The sequence below is a fragment of the Enhydra lutris genome, unplaced genomic scaffold, assembly GCF_002288905.1.
Source record: "Enhydra lutris kenyoni isolate GAN:26980312 unplaced genomic scaffold, ASM228890v2 scaffoldscaffold74, whole genome shotgun sequence".
Classification (NCBI taxonomy): Eukaryota; Metazoa; Chordata; class Mammalia; order Carnivora; family Mustelidae; genus Enhydra; species Enhydra lutris.
The window spans coordinates 676,360-702,753 of record NW_019154158.1 but is presented as its reverse complement, the minus strand read 5'-3'; the positions used below and the strand labels follow the sequence as shown (position 1 = coordinate 702,753).

At 32.7% G+C, this 26,394-nt stretch overlaps 1 protein-coding gene across 6 annotated transcripts in view; it reads left to right on the top strand.

Moving 5' to 3' along the window:
- Positions 1-26,394, top strand: part of LOC111160148 (ubiquitin specific peptidase 15) — a 118,531-nt gene that overhangs the window by 75,068 nt on the left and 17,069 nt on the right. For 2 of the 6 annotated variants that reach the window (XM_022523015.1, XM_022523014.1), the window contains 4 exons: positions 1,273-1,417; positions 22,953-23,126; positions 25,055-25,213; positions 25,293-25,517. In XM_022523015.1, the coding sequence (XP_022378723.1) occupies positions 1,273-1,417; positions 22,953-23,126; positions 25,055-25,213; positions 25,293-25,517 (703 nt within the window). Of the gene's footprint in view, positions 1-1,272; positions 1,418-5,663; positions 5,710-16,338; positions 16,485-22,449; positions 22,692-22,952; positions 23,127-25,054; positions 25,214-25,292; positions 25,518-26,394 lie in introns of those variants that run through there. The other 4 variants (XM_022523016.1, XM_022523017.1, XR_002641457.1 and 1 more) reach the window with 4 other exon arrangements.

Here is a 26,394-nt window from a genome sequence, read left to right as displayed (position 1 = left end):
GTATAGTTTTGGGGTTGAGGTGGTTTTGTTTTACCTGTGAAGCTTGTTGAAGGGTGGGTGTGTGTGTGTTTACTAAAGGTTTTGTTGTAATTGGCAGTAATACAGTTCTCTTAAACTATTATAATAATAAAGCGTTAGTATAGAAGCTACAGTATGAAAAATTTGAAATTATAAGTAAAAAATACTTTTAAAAAGGAATACCAGGAATAAATTGTAGCTAATTGAGATTATCAGGGTTACTGATTGATCATGTTTATTTGTAACACTCTATTCTTTTATTTGAATTGTGATTTACTTTTAGTATGACCTTGATTCTCATTCAGGTTTGCTCTCATGAATAAAAAAGTGATGATTGAGAGAATGGCTTTGAGTTATATCTAATGTGTCCATTGTAAATATTTTATAAGATAACCTATTAAAAATTAAGGGAGAATTCATCCTTTGCCACAAAATTATTGTTTTATTACATGTAGAAAGAAAGAGGGACAGTTTAACTTACTGAGTTTTCTTTGTCCTAAAATTACTCTGATTCTCTAAGGTTGAAAATTATTTGGCTTTTTTTATGATTAGTATTTATTATGCTGATAGTCCAAATTATCCTGAGGTTATATTCATCTAGGTAAAAAAAAAGAAAAAAAAACTAAATTATTCTAACAAACTAGAAAAAAAAAAAGCAAATACTGGAATGTACTTGCTTAGAATCATTTCTGATCACCCCAGGCTTTTTTCTGCATTTGATTACTAGATTTTGCTGGTCTAGCATAGAAACTATAAATAGAATCTTCAATGCATCAGACCAGTGATGTCACAGAGGCCTTGGAAATCTCTGCTCTCACCTGTAGCTAAAGTACAACTCCTCCTGTTTCTACTGTTCTCATTCTATTACAGTAGCAGGATGTAAAAGGGACATAAATGAGATGATTTATTGCTGCGGGTGGTGTTTAAAATCTGAATGTTTTAAATTTGATGGAGCAATGAAGAATGGAGCGAGCTGTGGAGCTGCTCCAGCTAATCAAGGGTAGAAAGATATAATAGTGGTTTGTATTGGTTGGTGTGGCATATATATGCAGTGATTTTGTTGATTGAATGAGAAGTATCTTAATTAAAGGGTTATTTTCATTAGGTTCATATCTTTAAAAATACGAGATAATTTTTTAATAAAAAATTTAATGACTGACCACCTATCTCAAATTGGTTTGAAGTACTCTGTTCATATAACTATTTTTTAAATAATTGGCTGCATTATGAAAAATATTCTTTGTTTTCTTCTAGTGTGAAAAACTCAAATTATTGTCTCCCATCATACACTGCTTATAAGAACTATGATTATTCAGAACCTGGCAGAAACAATGAACAGCCAGGCCTCTGTGGCCTAAGTAACTTGGGAAATACGTGTTTCATGAACTCAGCTATTCAGGTAAGTCATTCCAAAGTGAAATTCACATGTTTCATGGAAATCAGCAATAAAAGAAGAGTAGAGTTTTACGTATCAGAACATGAGTATTATATATGTTTTGAGAGTTTCTGTTTTCATGGAAGATTTAAACATGCTATTTGAATCCTTCATTCTAGTGCTAATAGAATATTATCATGTTCCTCAATTAGGTGGCATATGATTGATTACCACATGGTAGAAGATTAAGTATCACTTATACAAAATATAATTTCAAACAAAAAAGCTAGGCTCTCTGAAAAGAAAAAAAAAGTGAGATCACTCCTTTATATTTTCAGTACAAGTGTCATGCTTTTTTTGGACATTGGTGGGAATCTTAGAGAATAAATCTTTTATGGTCACCAGTTCTTTAACTCTAAATAAATTTATTTTTAAATCTTTTTTTTTAACCTTAACGTGAAATTTAAGATTTTTTTAATGAGAAAATTTTACGAACTTCCTTTTGCATACATATTTTAACAAATCACTTTCCCTTAAAGATGTTTTTAATTTAGGGATATAATTGATCATTGCCCCTTTTTTCCCTTTATCTCTCCATGGAGCTTCCCTTTTCTTCCTGCTCTGTGTACACCCTTTTACAGCTTATTGAATGTTTATGTCTTTGATTGACTTTGAAGTAATGAGATCTATATATTTCTTAATATCACTGTCACTAATTATAAATTTAGAAATGGTTATTTCATTTTCTTTTTACAAATAAAATTCTGTACTTCAGAAAGTCCAAAATAATGGTATACTGTTTTTGATAGTTCAATTTTAGCCTTTGGGGGGATCCTTTTTTTGTTTTGGAGTGTTTTTGTTTTTTGAAAATTCAGAAATTTTATTTTTAAATCTGTAATTTTCTGTTCTCAATTCATATTTTAATACTGAATCTCCTATGCCTCGGAGGCATCCTCCAAAGATAGTAGATTAAATACAGAGTATGGATTAATTAAGGACATTATTACAACTCTTTTTCACTATCTGAAAATAGTATAGGACTTTTTACCATCCAAAATCCAAAACTCTAATAATTCCTTTTGTACATTGGCATTAATATATTTGTCTCTTAAATTAACCATTGTCTTTCCAGTATTCTTGGAAAATTAGTATTTGTCATAACTGTCTAGACCAAGAATTGGCAATCTTTTAGAAATGCCTAAAGGATATAATTACTTAATTTCTGATTTCTTGGTTTAGAGTTGATCCACTCAGAAAATAGCCTTTATGCTCAAGCAGATACTGTGTAGGGTTCATAAATTCTTCCTTTAAACCTTTGATGATTAATTTATGCTTTAAATGTGAATTACTTTATTCAAAATTATTTTTCTAGGATCCCAGTGCTATAGTTAAATAAACAATTTTTAAAAATTTGTGTCCTTATATTTCTGGGAGAGGAGAAAAGGAACTCATCTGAGAAGAGCAAGCCAAAACGTACTTTTGTTCTGGCAGCTATTTAAATAACAAAGTAAAGGGTGTGGGTGCTAGGCTTTCAGAGACAGGAACAGGCCAGACAGATTGTAATTTTATTTGGATATCTGTTGGACTATTCTACCTGACCACGGAAAAACATCTTTAGTACCATCTCTGGAAGATGTTTTATATAAATGGTATGTCAGTACCAGAAAACTCTTCTTGTATCACTAAGTCGTATTAATTTTTAGATCACTCCTATCCTTGCACTGCCAGAATTATTTTGGTTCTAGACCCTTTATGAAACTTGAGAGGGGTTTTTTTGTTGGGGGGGGGTGGTTAATCTAAAACCAATCTTGGTGCTTTCTTATAAGGATTAAGAAAATACTTTAAAAGCATAGGCATTAAATTTGAGAGGGTCAGAAGAGAACAAGAGTTAATGTTCATGTTAATCATTCAGAAGCGGCTCTGGCTTTCATTCAAACTGAATTCCTTCTAGGAGATTATTAAGTTCTAGTTTCCTATGCCTTTGATACAGACGTACTAGTGTTTTGTATCCATATGGTTAACTATAATTCCTTAAAAAATGAGTGTTAAAATAAAATCTTCTAATCACTTATGTTGGGCTAGATTTGGCATTTGTTCGACTTTCTTATATATGTTTAAGATATCAGAAAATTCATTCTATTAGTTATTGCCTCACTTCAAAACTATTATAATAAGTTTATAAATTTAATGCTGATCCTTTCAATATATATCACCTTTACATGTTCCATTTCGAATGAAATTAGAGCCATGAGGGTGAGGTTTGTAGTCATGAGGGTGATAGTTTGTTACTTTCTGGTATTAGTCATAAAGTAAGAAAAATTTTAGATGAAAACTTCAGGGGTTTTTACATTTTAAGCAGTGGATATTATTTCATGTCTGTGTCTTGGCTGAAAACTGTACTTTTCGCTGAAATTAAAATCTCTAATCACCTTGGGCAAGAGAAAAAATGAGTTTTTGTTTTTGCTACTTTTGACTTTTAATTCAAATCCACAATTAGAAAAGCTAATACTTCAGTTTCATTTTCTTAAAGCTTTTATGATTTTTGATTGATTTAGATGTTTACTGTGAAGCTGAGAATTCATCATTAAAGGGAATATAAAATGATGTCAGTAGGCTTTATCCCTGTTTCATGAACATGCATGTAAGTCATTAGGTCCACAGGTGAAAGGGGTTAAAGATAACTAATAGAGTAGATTCTTTTTTTAAATAATTTTTTTAGATAGTTTCCTCAGTTATCCTTTTTTTTTTCAAGTTTCCTTACAACTTCTCTGAAATTGAAGACAATTCATGAGCTTCAGAAAATATCTCTACTGATAATTTGGATTTTATTATAATCTCTTATAGTCAATAATTCTTAAAAAAATACATAGACATTTTAATACCTTGGGCATTATGATTATTGATATGCCAAAAAACTTTTTGTGGAAAGCATACCTACTTTTTGTATGTGAGAATGGATTATGCTTATTAACCCATCAGTAGCCTTGAGGTAATGAAATCTTTTTGACTACTTATGGTTAAAAACTAAGTGGCACCAATCTGAGTCTGATTTTAATATTATTAGTCTTACTGTTTAATTATATTTGTATTCAAGATTTTCTCTGATGTAATAGTATGAATGAGTATTAAACTTTTTTGATGAGAATAGTACTGTTATATAGTTTTAATTTATTAAGTTAATATTTATTGAATATGAAACATGAGACACTTTTGGACACAGATCCTGTGTCCATGAAGATTATAATCTAGATACTGTGGTTTTCACACTTTTTGCCTTTTAGTAAGGACATCTCTTTTTAGTTATTACTATGAAAAGTTTGATTTTCTCCTCAATATTTAAAGAGATTTAGCGAAGTTGCTTTGGTTGGGTAAAGGATATAGAGTCCCACCTACTGTCTCTTACTTTCCTTAATGGCCGTGGAAGCATTCTCATGGGATCCCAGGACTCTAAGAAACAGTCTAAAAACTATAGTATAGGAAGAAAAAAGAAAAGAACACAATAAAAATTAACAATACAGATTAGGAGCACAGCTTATGGAGTTATACTGCCTGGATTGAAAACATGTCTGTCTTATTTATTATCTGTGTTACCCTATAGAAGTCATTTCACAATTCATTTTTCACATCATGTGAGGAAAATAATGGGATCCGTATCTTGGGAATTTTGTGGGGATTAAATGAGGTGAAGAATATAAAGTTCTTAGGATAGTGACTAGCACATCATAAATCAGTAGGGAGTAGGTTGATATTTTGTCTTGTGTTTTGTTTTGATTCAAGGAGCTAATAAGCACAGTAACCAGAAAAAATCTAATTTTGATAACCACTGTATTTGTTCTCCTTTTCTAGAAGTCTCATTTCACTTGGCTTGTACCTAGTGAATGAAAAAAGAACTAATCATATTTTTAATTCTTTTTCACTTAGTATTAACTGCAGTAATGGCATTTATCATCTCCATTTTTGAACTGTTTTAGTTTAACTCTCCTCAGGCAAACTAGTAGGCAAGGAATATGTTTGTGCATATTCAATCTTCAGAGAAAACAAAATTCATGATTTCAGGTTATCCCTGGCCTCAGCCTCCTGAGTAGTTATGATTGCAGGCATACACCACTAAGTCCCAGTGGTACAAATAAGTTAACAAAATAGTTTTTTAATGCCCTAAATCTTTGAGAGAATGTCTAATTTTAAAATTTGCATTATTGGAGGTAATTTTAATTAGCATCAGTTGAGTAGATTCAGGAGCACTCCAACCCTTGTCTTTTTCATTGTCAAGGCCTAGGAGGCTCATGATTGGCTTCCTGGAAGAAGCAACTCTGCAGATGGATTTGAAGCAGGGGAGTGATATGGTCTTTTCCACTGGAAAGCAGCATGGCGTAAGATGGTTGTTTTCAAACTCTTTACTTGGAAGTATTAGGGCTCTAGGAAGTCATTGAAAAAAATGATAGTAATCAAGACTCTGTTCATTATTCCTGTCATACAGTGTAAAATCAGTTGGGATTCCAAGCATTTTTAAGTCAGTTTTTTTTTTTTAATGGTCTGTTGGATTAGGAAAAAATCTATTCAATCTATTCAGTAAATTCTGAAGAATGTTAAATAGAAAGCTTAAAGCTTTTAAAAAAAACTTAAAAGAGAATGAGTAATGCTACACCGAAATAACATTTTTTTAAGAAAGTAGGTTCTTATTATATTGTAAAACAGTGGAAAAGTCATTACTAAAACTATCAATTTCTATGTTGTAGTCCTTTATCATTTGCATATGATTAAATTTAATGCTGTTCTCCTGTCACCCTGAAACATTCTTTTTGCATTTATTGGAACACCAATTCTTTGAAGTCCAGATTAACATGAAGCTTTCTAATTTCATTCAAATTAACCAAATTTATAGTTAAAAAATGAAAATGGTTTTCATCAAAAAAGGATTCAATTAGCCCTTGAGACATAAGCAATTTAAAAAATAGTTTAGGATTTTGAAGAAAATGTCTTATTCTGATAAACTGAGAATATAACTAAAAATTCAAATACTTCTTCCTAGGGCAGGCTTTTTAAAAATTATAAATGACATACAATATTATATTAGTTTTTGTATACCACATAGTGATTTGATGTTTTTATACATTACAAAATGATAACCATGATAGATGTAATCACCATCTGTCACCATACAAACTTACTATAAAATTATTAACTATATTCCCTGTGCTGTACTTGACACTGATCCAGGAAATTAAACTCAGTTATTTGAGTGTCTGTATTATGTGCCCAAAATTACATGGCACTATCATCAGAAATGTGTTTAATCATCTATTAAATGACAGCTCAATTGGGTCTTCTTTCCATTTTGATCAAAGTAAAGAAATGGAAACGGCCTTACTTATACTAGAACCATTCACTTTCTCAATACAGGTGCTAATAGTTTTACTTTTCCCTTTGTTTGAACTAGGGTAGGAGAGTATTCCTTCTTTTAGAAAGAGAAAGGAGGCTGGAAAAAGCAGAACCTGAATTCTCAGGCATATTATTTTGGAGAAGAGTATATATATCATAGTTCTCTGAGAAATAGTTTTCATAACTGGGGGAGAAATGGTATCTCTAAAAGCATAACTTGCATCTATGTAACTTGGCTGTTTGTGATTTCTTGTCATGAAGACATGCCTTTCTTAAGACCAAATACTGAAGGGAATAATCTTATTTGTTCATTCTTCACATTTTCTGAATTAATATACAAGTATCTCTAGGATTAATGCCTCTATTTCTGAATTAGTGTAGACTTAAATGTTTTATCTGCCCTTAATTCTGTAATAGAGAATGACATGAATATAGATTCGAGAAAAATGCAGGGATTATTTTAAGAAGTTGTAAATAATTATACCTGATTCTAATACAGAATTGTTTTTACATTGCTCTGGCAGATCAACACCAGTTTACATACACTTACTAGGTAGGATTACTTATAGTGATTATACCTGATGACAGCAGTTAATATAATCAGACTGAATATCGATTTTTTTAAGATTTTTTTTTTAATTTTTAAGTAATCTCTACACCCAACATAGATCTTGAACTCACAGCCCCGAAATCGAGTCATAAGCTCCACCAACCCAGCCATGAGCCCCTCTTGTATTGATTTTAATAGTTGTTTAAAGGATATTTATTTGTAGATGATATTTATTTGTAGCTAAAGGAAAATGTAAGGATCGCCAGGGTGGATCAGTTGGTTCAGCATCTGCCTTTGGCTTGGGTCATGAGCCCGGGGTCTTGGGATCAAGTCCCGTGTGGGGTTCCTTGCTCAGCGGGGAGTCTGCTTCTCTCTCTCTATCACTCCTCCTTCCTTGTGCGCATTCTCTCTCTTTCTCTCAAATAAATAAATAAATAAAATCTTTAATAAATAAAGGAAAATGTAAGAAATGTCAGTCTGTAATTTATAGTGATAACTACACATTTGTTCCCCTCCAAAAAAAAATACCACCAAAGGGAACATGGTTCCAAATTTACTTCTATTACCCAAAAATCAGTTTATTTTCTGGACATCAAAATGCTTTCTAAGATCTGTTTCCTCCCTTATTAAATATACACTAATATCATTCAACACTTTAATAATTAGAAGATTCTAAAATATGTCTGGCTAATATTCTAAATTTAAAGTTGCTATTACTAAATAGTGTCAGTAGGAAAGATAGGATATTGGTGTGATTAGAGCCTTAAAAAAAGGAAAGGCACACTAAATCCCTCTTTAGGGCTTGTTTTATTGACTTTTTGTTTGTTTTAATGTATACATTTAAATTCTAGTCAACTGAGGCTGTGCTTTATTTATTACTAAAAAGTTCCTAATCTGTTGGACTTTCTTTTCTTTTGATGTCATTTATCTTTAAATCACCTTTCTAGGGGCACCTGGGTGGCTCAGTGGGTTAAGGCCTCTGCCTTCGGCTCAGGTCATGATCCCAGGATCCTAGGATTGAGCCCCGCATCGGGCTCTCTGCTCAGCAGGGAGTCTGCTTCCTCCTCTCTCTCTGCCTGCCTCTCTGCCTGCTTGTGATCTCTGTCAAATAAATGAGTAACATCTTTAAAAAAAAAAAAAAATCACCTTTCTATTTTAGTTTGTGAGTAGAAATAGTTTGTGATTATGCTTATTGCTCATGAACAACTTCATTAATGTCACTTTGCAAATAATTGCTTAGTTCAGTATTCTTTTAATACTATATTTATGGAAACCAGTTATTAAGTATTATCAATCAGTCCTTATGGTGATTTGTAAATTATGCTATACTGGGTAGGGAGAAGCTCCGTGAGTTGGTTCTGAAAATCATTGCTTAATTAATAATATTTAAAATAAATTACTTGGGTGCCTGGGTGGCTCAGTTGGTTAAGCAACTGCTTTCAGCTCAGGTCATGATGCTGGAGTCCCAGGATCAAGTCCCACATTGGATTCCCTGCTCAGCAGGGAGTCTGCTTCTCCCTCTGGCCTTCTTCGCTCTCATGCTCCCTCTCCCTCTCTCATTAAAAAATAAACAAACAAATAAATAAATTTTAAAAATGACTAATTCTCAAAGTCATATTAAAAATTTAGCATCCCAGTAATGAACCTGCATCCTCTGAGAACAGCACTGCCCTTCTTTACATAGTGCAGGTTTTTCATATCATTGTCACTTTCTTAATTTCCTCGTCATGGAGGTCTGTCATTTAAGGCATAAAGCATCCTTATTTTACTGATGAGAAAATTGAGGCAAGGAAGGTTTAAGTGACTTTTCATTCACTAGGACAAGTTAAAAAATGAATTAAAACTGAGTTATTATTCAAACATTCTGAGATGATGTGTCTTTCAAAATATACTTGTCAACTTGTAAGGAATGCATAAAATGTTTTAGTGTGGTCAAATATACTTAACAAAATTTACTGTTTTCATCATTTTTAAGTATGTGTTTCAGTGGCATTAGATATATGCAGATTATACAACCATTAACAGTGTTTTTATGTTTATGTCAAATATATGGCCCCTTAATACAAGATGCTCCCCTGAAGTACTATTACTGTTGTACAGATCAAAACAGTTTCCTAGGAAGTCATAAACACTCTTAACTCATTTAATAGTAAGAGTGTTCAAAACATTTTAAGAACTCCTTTTGGAATTACATTCCTTTTTCATAACATCACCAGTAGGTGTTTTTCTTGCTTTGATGATGGAGTTGATTTTCAAAAACCTGAAGTTATTCAGAGCATTGTCCTCAGAATATTATAGGCGATCAAGCTGGGTAATTTTTTTTTAAATCAAATATACTTATGAAGTCATCCATTCTTTTACTCAGCACTTAGTTACTGAGGGCCTACTAAGTTCCTTTCACTCTCATAGGTACTAATTACACCATTGTAAACAAAACAGTATCTGTTTCCATGGAGCATAGTCTAGTAGAGAAGATAAACATTAAATAAATCATGAATTATGCTAAGCATCATCAAGAGGAAAACTGAGGTGCTCTGAGTGAATAACAAGAACTTGGAGAATACCTGCTTTATACTGGGTGTCTTACTCTCCAGAAGTAACATTTGAGCTATGACCAAAGAATGGGTATGAGTTAGGCAGGTGAAAGTTGTAGTTAGATGGAGCAACAACATGTGCAGTGCCTCTAGGACAGGCAAGTTTGAGGAACCAAAAGGTGAGTAACCTGTGGAATAATATTTGAGGGGGAATGGTATAAAATCAGTCAGAACCTTTTCTACTCCATATACAGTAGTAACTGCCTTTGCAGCATTCCATACATGAATCATGACCACCTCACATGCTCTTGTGTGTGTGTGTGTGTGTGTGTGTGTGTGTGTTTGGGGTTTTTTGTCAGTCTGCCTTCGCCTACTTCAAGCACACACACAGATGCATGCTCACACACACACTTCGTGAGCTCAAGGCCTTTGTTTTACTCACTGCTATAGCCCCATTTATCTGTCTGCCTCCCCCCCACCCCTCTCTCACACACATGCTCACACTCACCCATGCTCTATGAGCATAGGAGCTTTGTTTTAGTCACTGCTGTAGCCCTATTACCTAGAACAGTGTAGACACTCAAATTAATGAAAAATGAGGGAAGTCACATTAATGAAAAATGAGGGAAGTCGGAGTGATGGTAGGAGGGGCACAATGGCAGAAGTAGATCTGGGGTAGGGAGAAGAATATGAGTTAACTTTAGGCAAGTTCAGTTTGTGACGCCCATGAAATATCCAAGTTAGATATGTCATTAGCAGATGGATATTCTGGTCGGGAATACAGACCAGAGACTTAGGTTAGTAACAGAAATATGGCTGCTTGTAGTGATATTTAAAATCATGGATGATTGCATCTAAATGAGGGCATCTGTGAAAAAGAGGTCCCAGGACTAAGCCTCACAGTTCAACATTCGAGTGGAGGAAAGACACTACTGTTGCAACGGGAGAAAAGAAGATTGTGTGCAAGTAGTTTCGACTTCCATTGTCCTAAAAATACGAGGCCCGGTTATTTGCTAAGAATTAAAGAGTAAGATTGCTTGGCAGTACTGAGATCTCATTTGAGGCTGAAAATCATCAATTCAGAACAGTGGAAATGTATTCACTTGAAATTTTCTCTAGCAGTGTTCAGCTGCATGGTGCATAAAGTAGATGACTGGGTTCATATAATAAGTCACTGGGTTCATCTAGGGTTGGAGAGAAAAAGGGCAAAGGAATTAAGAGCTACTAAATTAATTTTCTTGTTTTTATTGGGCTAATTTATTTAGCTAAACCAACAAACAACCATTGAGTCTCTACTGTGTGCCAAGCACTGTTCCAGCCAGTAGTAATAGAGTTGATAGTGTAACGAATGAAAAAAGACATATAAATAAATATGATACAGTATGTGATAGGATAGAAAGCATGATCAGCTAGATGTTGTGGAAGCAAAGAACAAAGAGAGCCCTTGGGAAGTAAGGTTTCACCAAAGAGGTGACTTCTGAGTCGAGCCTTGATTTTGTTTGGTAGAGTACATTATTCATAATGACTTCTTTTTTGTTCATTTGGTCATAAAAATAGCAATGGATTACCAGAGGTACAAATATAGTATTATATCTCATACTTGTTCCATATTTTTTCCACCACAGAAATCTCTACATTAGAAACCTATTTTACCGTAGCAAAAAACACATTGTTTATACCTAAATTTAACCCATATTGGCCTCCCCTGTAAGCTAAGTATTGATGCTTTTTCATATGTGTGCCAACTCTGAAGAGAAGTACCTGAAATATTTTGAGCAATGACAATATCAAGAGAATAAGCATATGGTCTCCTAAAGTAATTATATCAGTGTTGATGTTCATTTGAATTTGAAGTGTTTACTGAAAATCACAGCTTTATAACCATGTCGTGTATAAAATTAAAACACTGTGGCCTTCATTTAGAGAGATTTTGCTTTGAATATAAACTGAATCATTGATACACATATTAATATAATACACATGTGTATATTCGTTATGTATAAATGAATATATATACTTTTTTTTACCGATTTGTTATATAATTGAGGTATTATGAATGATTCTTCAGTAATTGCCCAAGGCCATTCAAGTATTAAATACAGAAAAAGCTTTCAGTAACTATTTTTAAAAGAAATTATAAATTTTTTACCAAAATGTTCCTAATTGTTTATAAGGAATTTGTTAATAGTAAAATAGAACATATTTTAAGATTGTTCTTATCCTCACTGAATACCATTCCTAAAGTGTCTGTCTCATCATGATTATACCACCATCTTCCTGGGGACCTCTGCCATCTTTCCTGAGACTTGTTCCATCAAGCATCATATCATTGTTACAGACTTTTAACCCTACCTCTTCACTGTGTTTCTTTAAGCATATATACATGGTCAAGTCCTTTTTCTTTCTTTAAGGGGTCGGGGAGGATAGAGTGAGGAGGACTCTTGATCTTGAAAATTGGAAATAATGGTCTGTGCTTTCTCCCTATTTTTTCATCTCCCATCCAGTAGTCCTCTGCATCATAGCAAGAGTAATTACAAGCATGGATTTTAGAACCTTGATTGCTTGGATTTAAATCCTAGTTCTGCTACTTGGTTGTATGATCTTGGATGATAAACTTCTTATTAGTTTCTTCACCTGTTAAATGTAGATAAATTGCTTAAGAATTGCTTGGTACCTAGAAAAGCATATGTAAGTATCAACTACTGTTACATCATTGCTGTGACAGTCATACCACCCCATAGAAATTGCTTTTGATAAGGTCATTCTTTACCTTCTGTTTGCAGAGTTCTTTGTAGCCTTTTTACCTTTTAGAAGTTGGCATCCACTTTAATAAATCCCAAACCATAATTTTCCCTTGTGAGTTTCCCTCAGTATATAACTATTAGATGGATATTTCTGCCTAGATAATACTACACTTAAACTAAATATGTCTGCTAGGACCAAACATATTCCCCGAAGAAACCTGATCCTTTTATCTCGTATACTCCCTTATAGTTGGAACTATCCACCCACTAACCCAAGTCAAAAACTTGAGACTTATTGCCCAAATCCTGTTCATTCCACTACCTCTTAATGTCACATATACCCATCTTCTCTTACACTGTCAGTACACTGTTTCAATACTTGAGCATCTTTTCTATGAACGATTGAAATATATCTCTAACTCATATCTTTGTTCCTTCGTTTATCTTCTTCCACTACATTTAGTATACTGATTCCAGAGTAATTGTTTTAAAATGAAAATACAATTATGTTATCTCTTTGCTTAAAACTTGCTTCCTGTCACCTTAAGGATAAAACCCAAATGGGACCCTACCTCCTCTTTAGCCAAAACTAGAGGTTCTTGGAATTGGTTAAGTTTCAGACTTCTTTGTGTATACTTGTTTTCTCTTCCTTTTCCCACACCTCTACCTCTGCCCCCTTTCCTCTGTCTCTTTCTTCTGGATAAATACTCATTACGCAGTGAGAATTATGAAAATAGAGGCTGTGTTTGATTGTCTTTTATATCCCCAATGTTTAATATAATGCCAGATAATAATACATCGGAACAGTGTTTCTCACAGGGTGTCTATGGATGAGACGGCATGGTTAGCAATAAAATAAGCGTAGAAATTAAGCATACGTGATCTAAAATTTTTTTAGCTTTTTGTCAGGGTAATTTTATATCTATTGAATCTCAATAAAAAGTGGGGATTTGTTTTTTGTATGTCATTTTTTATTTTTTCTAATGGTTCATTTTTATTGTTTCTTATGAAAGTATCAGTCTGTGATGATTTGGAAATTTAAAAAAATAATAAGTTCTTTCACACAAATGGTTAGAGAAAATTTGCATTAGAAAATATACCAGAAATGCTTAGAACTTGACCTGTAACAGATTGTTATTTCTGAAACTGTCTAAACTCCAAAAGAGCACATTAATTTTAAAAAGAATTATAGCATATAGTATCTATCTTTACTTTTTGCAGCTGAAGAGTCAGAAACCTACCAGTATATATAAAGTCTAAGAAATACTACAGCTTTATGATCCAGCAGTGTAACCAATCTGGTAACTCTTGGATTGGGCTGCCATGTTAATCACAGCTTGGCAGAGAAACCCCCACTACCATGCAGATAGTTTCTTGAATGAGTTCACAGTGAACTATAGGAAAAAAGCCTTTTAGAACATTATTTTTATACTTTTATACTTTTTATAGAGACTCTTGAAATAATGATCATCTTTTCTTAATAAATATTTTTTGAGTGATTAGATAAATTTAAAGTTCTTTTTTGATTTTAAAAAATAATCAGAAACCTTCATAGCATAGTTCATGCTATTACATGGTATTTAAACTTCTGTTTCAACTCACCTGAAGTATTTATAGTCAGTTATGGGCCTAATGTAATGAAATGATGCAGAGAAGTATATGACGTGGTTTCCCTTAACGAATATAAAAAAATCAGTTAAACTTTTTAGAAATTTTCTGCTATCCTTTCCTGTATGCCTTCACAGGAGAACTAAAAGATCACTGAATCACATAATTCATAATACTCATTTATTAAAAAATGTTTCTTTACAGAATATCATGTGCAAGGTACTGAACCACACATAAAATTTTAAAGAACCATTGTTTTTATCCTAAATCCTTTCTCTTGCTTGACTAAAATAGTGGCATTCATTTCACTGTGAGCCATTTTTGTATTATTAAAGGGGTAGAGCAGATATAATAATAAATATTAAAATTGAATTTATACACTTTAGTTCTTTAAAATAAATATAACTTACATTAAAGTTTATTAATGTTACTAGAACCATTTGTTTTTAGCTTGCTTCCTATAAACTGAATTTTAAACATAAAATCACTCATTAAATAGCCATTACTAAAAAAAAAAAAATTCAGACATTTGCTGTTATAGTCTAGTAGTTTGAAAACCTTAAATACATCTGCCTGAAAATTATAGTATTGTTGTTGATGAAATCATTATCACAGAAGCTTTCAAAATTTATATTGCAAGTGGATCTTCTAATTTCTACTTATAGCATTTAATATGAAAATTAGTGATCTTTACGTAATCGTGATTTTTTTTAACATTTTAAGATTTACTCACTGCTAGTAACAGGGTAGTCTTTTTTTTTTTTTTTTTTTTTTTTTTGTCAGAGAGAGAGGGAGAGAGAGCAAGCACAGACAGACAGAATGGCAGGCAGAGACAGAGGGAGAAGCAGGCTCCCCGCCAAGCAAGGAGCCCGATGTGGGACTCAATCCCAGGACGCTGGGATCATGACCTGAGCCGAAGGCAGCTGCTTAACCAACTGAGCCACCCAGGCGTCCCCAGGGTAGTCTTTTTAAGAAACTTAGAATTCTCCTCCCTCAATCCTATAGATGAGAGAAAAATAAAGCACTGATATTTCTTTGCTAGCAAACAAAACGTTTCCCATTAATTTTCCTGCTTCCCAGAGCTTTCATAATTCTTCATTGAATTTAAGTAGTGTATGAAGAAATTTCGTAGAATTTGAAGGAAAGGGTAGCAGCAGGAACTTTAAATGAAATTTAATTTTATTTAGATCTTAAGCATTGTGCCCAGATTAATGACCTACATTAAAACATTAGAACAATATCCTTGTCCAATTCAAAACTGCTGCCTTTGAAACTATTTTATGTAAAATTTCAATATTTCAAGTTGAGCATATGCCAGTGCTCTCTTCTCTGACTAGTTGGATGGGGGAAAAAACAGTTTAAAGTTTTTTAAAAATAAATGAATTAAAGTTATATCCACTTATATTTTATTTACCTAAATATGTTTTTTAAAGAAAGCTTGAAAAAAGATTGGAAATAGACAAACAAAATAGAGCAATTATATTTGCTTTCCCAAAATATGTGGAGAAGTTTTAGAATCGGTCTCTCAGATATGAGATTTACCTTTCCTAGGGAAAAAAGTAACAAAAAATAAAATAAAAATATCTCATTTAAAAAATTTACTTGATGAAGGGGCAGGCTTATATTTATACTTCTTCATTGCAAAAGTCTACATCACGCTTATATTTATACTTCTTCATTGCAAAAGTCTACATCACGCTTGCCTTTCTTATCCACTATTTTTTACAGAACTAGAGCCAGTATCCCAATATTAACAGAAGCCTTCAGAATTATACAGTACCTTTTCAGAATGTTTATACTGTTGTCATGACAAAGTGAAAAACAATAGCATGGCACATCTGAAAGTTCTTACTCCATCTAATCTTAAAATCCAAGGAAAAAAAAATACTGGGTTATTCTAAGGTTACTTTAACCATGGATTACTTCAGGTTTTATTTTTAAATCATAAGATAAAATGGTTTCTTCATTTTAGATTGGATTTTTATTTTTAGTATTGGTTAGTTTGAAGGTTTAGCTACCTTTTTTAAAGGGATTGTGAGTGGCATTACATTTTGATCAGTTGCAGAATGAGTTACACAACTCAAAGCTTTAGGTAATCAAAAATTAAGTTTGTTTTCTTTCCTGTTCTAGTTACCGGTTTACTAAAATAGTGAGCATACATGATCACTTGAAAATTGGGCTTCTGGAGCACCTGAACAGAAAGGGAGTGGTTCATATTCAGCATTACAAAAGACAACTTTCTCTTTTTGAAGGGGATTACTTTGGCTATTTTCCAGGTACTGGGGAAATTCCAGATTCATTACAAAGTTATTGGGATGGCTATTAATTATTCATTTCCTAAAATATGTTGATTACAGACTTGAGATTTTGTTATACAGTAGAACTTTATTTCACTTCATCAATTAAATAAATGATGTAGAAATTTATAGTGAAATACAAAATTGAGACTTACATGGGTCACTTATTTTTTTCAGAGAACTTTAAAAACATCACTCTTATTGATCACAACATATTTAATGGTAGAACTCTTTGAAAATAATGTAAGAGCAATAGGATTTGTACATGTGTGTATAAGGAAAAGTTATGTGCAGAGCATAGTAGCTTTTCCAACTAATTAAATAATGAAAGAAAATTCATAACCTTACATAATAGTACAATTTTAGATGTGTGGGAATTTATAACTAGAGATTTTTTCATAGAGAATTATTATTTTATGAAAGAGTTCAATGATATATGCATTCTTCTTAAAAATAGTTCTTCATGGTGGCAGTGGTTAAAGTTCTATAGTTGAACCATATAGCAGAATGTCCACTCAATGAGACATTAGATTATTTAGAAGAATTATCTTTAGAATTTTTATGTCTAGTTATAGGTTGAAGATTTGGGGAAGAGTCTTTATAAAAATCTATTTCCAAATATTTTTCCTTTACATATCTTTTACTTACATGGATTGATCCTGATAGTTTGGAGCATTCACAATAGCTGTTTTCCTTCATTAGGAAAGCCTGCGTAGGCACTATTTGGACTTTTCTTTTTTGAACTTACACAACTTTCAGATAGGTTATAGTTCTATAATGGGGTGCAGTTCAGATCTCTTTAGTGTTTTCCTACTGCTCTCAATTTCTCTAAGGACTGCTTCCAGTCTTTCTGTCATACAAGTTTTCATTCATTCAGCACACCTTTATCAAGGTATGTGTAAGGCATTGTGCTGTAGACCCTGAAGTACAGAAGTGAATTAGACATGGACACTGCTCTCAAGATAAGTGCAGTATAAGTGAGGTCAAGGTGTAGAGTTAGCTCAGAGGAAGGAATATTATTCTTCCTTGAGGTGTTGAGGAAGATGTAATGTTTGTAAGAGATGCTGAGAGGAGTGTTAAAGAATGAGTAGCAATTTCTTAACAGGGGAAGAGTTTTCTAAGAAAGGGAGGAGAAATAGTACATGCTGAGTTTCAATCTTAACACATTAAACTAAGGGCTAACTATGTCTTAAGATTCCTAATTCAAATTCACATTCAAGAATATTCTTTATTATTTGGAGTTTCCATTTAAAATGCATATCTAAGCACAAGTAGAGAACCACAGAGCCACTTTCAGGAACAGGTGCTTAGCAGTCATGTCTGCTTACAAAATGATTGGCTTGCCACCTACCCAGGCATTCTCATTCCTCATGGATCAACAATTTTTCATATTTGCTTGTATCCTGAACCTTCCAGTTAACCAACTGGTTGTTTTATCACAAAGGCTAATAAACAAATGAATGCCAAAACTAACATGTACCAAATATGAAATTCAGTTTTTTAATCCTTAGATCTTCAATCACTTTTGTCAGTTTCACACATTATTAACTTGCCTAGGAATCATAAAAAATATTTAAGTATAGAACTATTTAGCCTAGTTAACAAGTACATTTTTGCTTGTTCTTTATTATGAGTTTTTACTTATTCTCTTTTACATTAAGAACTGAAACTACTGGTACAGAATCCTTTTCTTCATTCTGATTATAGCTTTATTTTTAACATGGTATTTGACAAAATTCTACCCAGTTTTAGGAATAACTGTAGGAACCATTATGATATAAACAAAATGTGGTTTAAGGTATGTGTCTTATGATCAGTCACATTACCTCATATTTGGACTTCACTTTTTTTGGTGATGGGTTGCCAGAGGCAGTTCTCCTTGAAATACTGAAGTATTGGTATGTCAGTCGTAGGGAGTTGAAATCTGAATTAACAAAGGTGAAGCTCAAAATGGCATGTGACTGGTAGAATGTCACAAAACTCATAAGTAGCCACAAAAATAACATACAAATAATGTTTCTGTAATCTCTTTTGTTTTTATGATAGATTTATATCTATATTCTCAGATTTTACTAGGAATAACCATGCATGTTAAGAAAGGATGAGTTTTGTTCTGTTTTACAGTTCAAGAATCATTGAGAGCAAGAAATACATCCACAGAGGCACACAACACATGTTGTGTGATTTCAGGTCCATATTATGTCACTCAGTAGTAAAGTATCTTACAGGTTGAAAAGGAAATTCCCTATGTCTACATATGTAGGGCTTTTAATATATATATGTCTCAAGAAAGGAATTGTTTTGGGACAGTCCCAATCAGATGGAAAAGTGTGATGTTTGTTATAATAGAGGAATCTTTGAGAGAGATACTTCAGAACTATGGTTATGGTGGTTTTTATTCTTGAACCAGCCAAAATATTTATTCTTCAACATTGTATTTAATGGCAACTGGTCCAAGTGTCCAGTTTTCTTGTACTTGTCAAAGGTGTTCATGTTTCTAAGATAACCTCGTGTTAAAAGATAGAATGAGTTGCATGAATTATAACTTAGAGTACATTTTGACCAGTATTAAGAAATGACCTTCTTCTGCCACAGTGATGGCATTGAATACTGATAACACTTAAGGCATGGAAAAATTTTAGTTGTTTGACCTGTATTCTAATTATACCTTGAAATTTGTACTAAAAATTAGAAAGAGAACTTTTATTATTTTAAGTGGTCTTTATACTATTTCGAGAATAATGTATTATTTTCAAGGTGAGAGAGAAGGTATTTTCAACATGAGAAACAAAAGTCTGATTCAGTGTCAGTTTTTAAACTATTATGATATGTGCATTAGTAGAACACTTAAGCTGTCTGTTGAATTTCTGTATTTATATGTCTTTGTATAACTTTTTTTAAAAATGCAGCTTGGGAGTTTTTTTTTTTTTTTTTTCCAGCTTGTGAGTTTCTTAAAATATTACGTTCTGGTGTACACCTAAAACTAATGTAACATTGTGTGTCAACTATACTTAGATATTTTTTTTTAATTGTGTTTAACAAATAGAATGCTTTTTTGGACCATAGGACTTAGTGGTTGAAATTTGAATATGATTATCTCAAAATATATTGGTTATGATATCTTGACACATAATACAAGCACTTATCATTAAAACTCTTTGGGTTTTTTTTGTTATTTAGTTTGTAATGTTGAATTATAGTCAGCTTCAAAACTGCATGTGTCACTTTGAAAATAATCATTGGTCTCTGTGTCAGGGACTTAAAAAAATCTAAGCAGAAACCCACTACAAGGCAGGTAGTGGATTGAATGAAAGTGAAACAAAAGCATGGGAAGGTTGTTTGGTTTTTGTTTTTTTTAATAGTTACTTATTTTAAGTAATCTCTACACCCATTGTGGGACTCAAACTCATGACTCTGAGATTAAGAGTTGCACAAAAGCATGGGGAAGTTTTTAATAAATACTGTCTTTCTTTGGCTTAGTATTCAGGTAAAAGTGCTTGAAGAAACTTTTGAGATTATTTATTACCAGCTAATATATTTTTGCCTCATCTAGTAATAATTCATTCAAGAAAAATTTAAGTACTCTGTACTAAACATTGAAGGAAAAGAGTAAAAAAAAACTAAGAGGATAAAAACATTTGTTAATATAGGGGAAAACATGTTTTATTAATCATGCATTTATTGTACACATGCTGAGTGCTGGAGATATACGTATAATTGATATTATGGCTCCTGCTCTCATGAAAGTCTTAGTCCATTTGGCAAGACAAACTAAAAATTGAAATTACACTATGTTATAAAATAAGTGCTATAATAAAAGTGAGCATTATGCATTGTGGAAACATACACATGGAAACACTATAAGGAAATATAGGAATACTTCCTAAACAGGATGCATGACTCTTGATGCTTTAGTAGAAGTTAGTAGGACAAAGAAGGTATATTTCCCATAAATGGAGTGATACTGCAGATTTACAGAGTGAGAGATTGCATGGGGGTCAAGGAACCACAAGTAATTAAATGAGGCTAGGATGGAGACAGACAAAGGGATTAGCAAAACCTGAGGCTACATAGGAAGCAAAAGACACTCTTCCAAAAATTTGAGATTTTTACCTGAAATTGTTATTAAAGGATTTATAGCAAGGAAATGACATGATTAGATAAAATTTTAGAAAGATCACTCTAGATGCTACTGGAAAGCTACAGAATTTTCAGTTATATTTGGAAGCTCTTTGCAAGATAATGATACATGTAAATAAGTAAAAAAGTTCAAAAATTATTTATGTTTGTACAACTTGGGTCTTAGTTTGGCCAAACCACCAATTAGGTTATTTGTATAATGGTGTTGCAGACAGTAGTGTAATATCATATACTTCGTATAACTCTGAACTGATCAAAGACAAGGATTTGAAAAAAATATATATAAGGATTTGAAAACTTATTGTTGGAAATGCTGTCAGACCGCCTCCCCTTTGCCTCATTGACTATATAGTGTTGATCCTATTTTTACTAAATCAGACGATGCTACTAAGTGATGGCATTTAGTGTAGCCATGGTGTATTCTGGGTTGCCTGACCCTACCTCTAGTGCTGGGTTTATGACTAAAAGAACATATACTGGAAAAGGAAGAGAGAATGAATCTCAAAAGGTGTGTAAGCTTATGAAAGGTTGAGGTATAAAAAGAGTTCAGAAGTATGAAAGTATCCTTTCCCAAATTGCCTCCTACACTGTAACCTATCTTCCTCTTGCTCACATTAAAAAATGACTTGTAAATTACAGTAAAGTCTGTATAGTCTACCCTAAACATTTTTTTACTGTTTCTATATTGCTTTCATTGCCCAAGAATTATAGAATAACAGATTCCGCATTGTAAATAGTTCTCTCTTTTTGCCTTATGACAGGGGCCAGATTACCAGTTTGAGCTGTATTATTTTTATTTCATTGAAAATATCAAAATAGATATAGTTACTTCAGTAACTATATTATACATATATATATTACTTCAGTAAATATAAATTAATTCATATTTGAAACCACAGAATAGAACTTTATGATTTAATTCAAAAAAACAAATATGCCTAATTCTGAATTTTTAGCCAAACAGTACATGGTATATAGACATAGTTTATGGTACCCAAGTTATTGGCATAAACCCAGCAGGCTGAACTTTTAATAGCTACCAAGATTTTAATCCCAGACTCTTAATCCAAATGAATGGTAAGCAAGCTTTGAAAAACCTTGATTTCCAGGGTGCCTGGGTGGCTCAGTCATTAAGCATCTGCCTTCAGCTCGGTTTATGATCCCAGGGTTCTGGGATCAAGCCCCGTATGGGACTCCCTGCTCAGCAGGGAAGCCTGCTTCTCCGTCTCCCACTCCCCCTGCTTGTGTTCCTTCTCTTGCTGTCTCTCTCTCTCTGTCAAATAAATAAAATCTTTAAAAAAAAAAAATCTTGATTTCCATTCATATAAATTTGAGCTCTCATAAGAATAGATTTCGACTCCTTTAGATGCAAGCAACTGCCTTCACTTAAGTACCTTGCCACTTGACTCCCAAGACAAATGTCTTCCTGCAGCAAAAGAAAGTGACCTATATGACCATATGTCTGTCATTCATTACATATTCTATTTGATGATCCTAGACATCTAACTGATAAAGTAATACTGGGTTTATAGTTAAGTCAAATTGTATGGTATTATTGACTTAAAATTATTCACCTTGAGATAATATATTATAGAAAAACTATACTTCTGCCATCTATTTTATTTTAAATCCTAAATTATTTAATTCTAAATGGAAATAGAGATGGAGAATTAACTTATTCATAGTTTTAATCTTGCCATAAAGGAAAATTGGATTGTTATAGTATTGAAGAACTTGATGATGTAAGAACACACTTAGCTAGAGTTCACATAACAAAAGTTGGTTTCCTCAGGCTCAGCTAATCTCTACTGTCCCTTTTAAAAATGGTTGACCAAATGGAAAACGTAAAGGCTGCTCTTTCATGATAAGGAATTGACAATGGAAGCAGTAAATACCTCTTTAAAGTTAATTTCTTGTTGCACTCTATCTCAGTTTTTACCTACTCAGGCTAATTTGCAGGTGCCTGGGATGAGTAGACAATCCATAATTTCTACCAATCAAGTAAAAGAAGGAAAGAAAACTCTGAGCTTCTCTCCCAGTTAACAGGTAGTTTGCTGTGGTTAAAATAATTGCAGATTTTACAGCAACAAATTAGCATTTTCATTTATTATAAGTAATTGATTTGAAATTTGGGAAATGAATAGTTGAGGGCATCATTTGAGTGTTTATTTGAGTAATTACTTATTCAAGAGACCATCATGTAAATTTTTCTCTGTATAATATGGCAAGTCAGTTTATTTCTTTCTTCATTTTAACATGTTTAACGTGTGGTTACTATTACTTGAAAATGTGTTTTATTCTTTGCAGTGTTTGAGCAATACTCCTCCACTTACTGAATACTTCCTCAATGATAAGTATCAAGAAGAACTGAATTTTGACAATCCCTTGGGAATGAGAGGCGAAATAGCTAAATCTTACGCTGAATTGATCAAACAAATGTGGTCTGGAAAATTTAGCTATGTCACGCCAAGAGCCTTTAAGGTTAGTATAGTAAGTACATTTTCTATAACGGCTATATCATCCCCAAGAGGACAAAAACAGGTTCTTTGGGGAAGGAGTGAAAAAAATCATAGCTGTTAAATTGATTTGTGGCCCTCCATAGGGACCCAGCACAAACAGATACACAATATATCTGTGCTGTTAAATTTCCTGGGTGGGGGATGGGACAGATGATTACTTTAAAATGTCCAAAAAGGTTCTAGGGGATGGGGAGGGAAATAATGAAATGCTGGAAAACACTGTTATGGTACGAAGTGACAAAAAACAGCAGAGCATATGTAGGTTGCTTTAGAATACAGTGCATATCTAAGAAACCTACATAAATTTTTATTACAAATGTAAAGGCTAAATTTCAGCATGTCATTGAAGTCTAATAACTCAGTTTATTTTGAGAGTCATTGTAAGTTTGAAATATTATTGAAATGAAACTAGTCTGCAAAACCAGCACTACATATTAATTAAATATTTTCAACATAATCCTTAAACTTTTAAGTTTATTCTTATTTGTGAAATGGTTACCTCTTAGAACCAATAAAACCTCAAGTAATTTAGTTTGCCATTCAAATAAGAATTGAGCTGAAATTTAGTTTTATATAGTTAAAAAAATTTTCCAATTTTTAAGATTTTTGTTTATTTTGTTTATTTTTTGTTTGTTTAAGATTTTATTTATTTGACACAGAAAGCAGGGAAATAATTTTTCTATTTATTACAGGTGAGTTCTGTTTTAAAGAGAATAAGCAGTTTTCAGATGTTTTTTAACACAAACAAATGATACTCACATAGGATATCTACCGGGCAACATTTTATTAACTATATACTAGTTCTTAAAAAATACAACAAATGAGGGCGCCTGGGTGGCTCAGTGGGTTAGGCCGCTGCCTTCGGCTCAGGTCATGATCTCAGGGATCGAGTCCCGCGTTGGGCTCTCTGCTCAGCAGGGAGCCTGCTTCCCTTCCTCTCTCTCTGCCTGCCTCTCTGCCTACTTGTGATCTCTGTCTGTCAAATAAATAAATAAAATCTTAAAAAAAAAATACAACAAATGAAAATACTACTGCATTTATGTATCTTCTTTAATTTTTTAAGCTTTGGACAACCTAGTTAGACAAACTGTTTCTTAACCCTTACCTGTGATTCCAATTAGCTTTATTTTACTAGATACTATCTTAAAATTATGTGTAAACAGGGTCCTGATATCTGACTTTTTCTTTCACATTTCTTCAGTTTTATCAAAAAAAATACTAGTATTGCAAAGACTAGGAAAATTATATACGAACACAAACATTCCTCTTATCCCTGAGATTTATCCTCTTTTTAAACAGAGAAACAAAATGAGAGCTTTGTAATTTTTTCTAGTGACCCAGAAGTAATATTGAATTTTGATAGGCTTTAGTATTTCCAAATCCTTTGTACAAAACTTTACTATATTTTCTGTCCTCCGGTCTTATCTGTATTACAGATTAGTTACTTAAAAATGTTTATTTAAAAAATGTTTTTAAGGGGCGCCTGGGTGGCTCAGTGGGTTAAAGCCTCTGCCTTCGGCTCAGGTCATGTTCCCAGGGTCCTGGGATTGAGCCCCGCATCGGGCTTTCTGCTCAGCAGGGAGCCTGCTTCCTCCTCTCTCTCTCTCTCTCTGCCTGCCTCTCTGCCTACTTGTGATCTCTATCTGTCAAATAAATAAATAAATCTTTTAAAAAAAATGTTTTTAAGATATGTAATTATATGTATGTATTTATATGTAATTACCATATCTGCAAATGACTGCAAAAGTGCCACAAGTTGATTTGGGGGTAACAAATAAATTTTAGCAGTCAATGAATTCACAAAATATGAGATCTGTGAATAGTGAGAATCAAATTTTTTTAATCAGCCTTGTACCTATAACTGATTTTATAGTTTTGCTTTTCTTACAGACACAAGTAGGACGTTTTGCACCTCAGTTCTCTGGATACCAGCAGCAGGACTGTCAAGAGTTATTAGCTTTCCTATTAGATGGATTACATGAAGATTTGAATAGAATTAGGAAAAAACCATATATACAATTAAAAGATGCAGATGGAAGGCCAGACAAGGTAAATTTAATGATATTATTATCACCACTGTTATAATAATGTTATATCTCTGTGTAATATGTGTCTATTTTTCTTACAGATTGTTGCTGAAGAAGCCTGGGAAAACCATTTAAAAAGAAATGATTCTATCATAGTAGATATATTTCATGGCCTTTTCAAATCAACTTTAGTTTGTCCTGAATGTGCTAAGATTTCTGTAACATTTGATCCTTTTTGTTACTTGACACTTCCATTGCCCATGAAAAAAGAACGTACCTTGGAAGTATATTTAGTTAGAATGGATCCACTTACTAAACCTATGCAGGTAAATCATGATTATTTTCTTTGCATTTCTTACTTTTATAAAAACTTGGTGTTGAGACCTTGTGGCTCAAGCACAATTCAATAATAAGTTTATTTGTGTAAGAGATTTTATAAACTAAATACTTGGGAAATTTTAGTACAGCTTTTTAGAATTTTGAAAAGGTGAGGGATGTGTAAAGTATTATTTGTAAAAGCAAAATTCTCAAAGTCTTTTTCTTATGAAAGAAAAATGATAGGTTGTTCAATTCACAGTGTTAGGATAAATATGAGCTTACCAAAGATTAATGACATTATTTTTCCCATTTTCCAACTTGAACTTTAATGTTAATTATATATTTTTTCTAATGGCTGTTAGAAGTAGAACTAATAGCATACATTTTGATTCATGATTTGATAATAGTATACTTAAATACCTCTGATATTTAGGCATGTTAACTTGGAAGAGAAATAGAAATTTAGTTTGGCTGTAAATACTTGCTTCACTAATGTTCTAAGCAAAGCACTCTATTTTCTTCCTTCATTAATCAATTAATCCTTCTCTGACACCTGAACCACCCTTAAAAAAAAGTAGTTCTTCCTCTTCTACCTTCAGTTTCTATTATCACACTTAATAAATTTTATTATGACCTTTGGTTTACTTATCTTTTCTCCACTAGACCATGAGTCTTTGAAGATGGGGACTTTGTAAATCTTTGTATTTGCAACCCCCATAACTTGTAGTACTACTGATGCAGAAATATTCAAGAATTATATTCATTGAAATATGTGTTGGGCACCTCATGAAATTGTAAAGCTCTGTCTGACAAACAGGAGACATGGTTCCTACTTTAGAAGACTGTTTACTGAAGATCTTTAGCTTAGAGTTCCAACCAGATAGT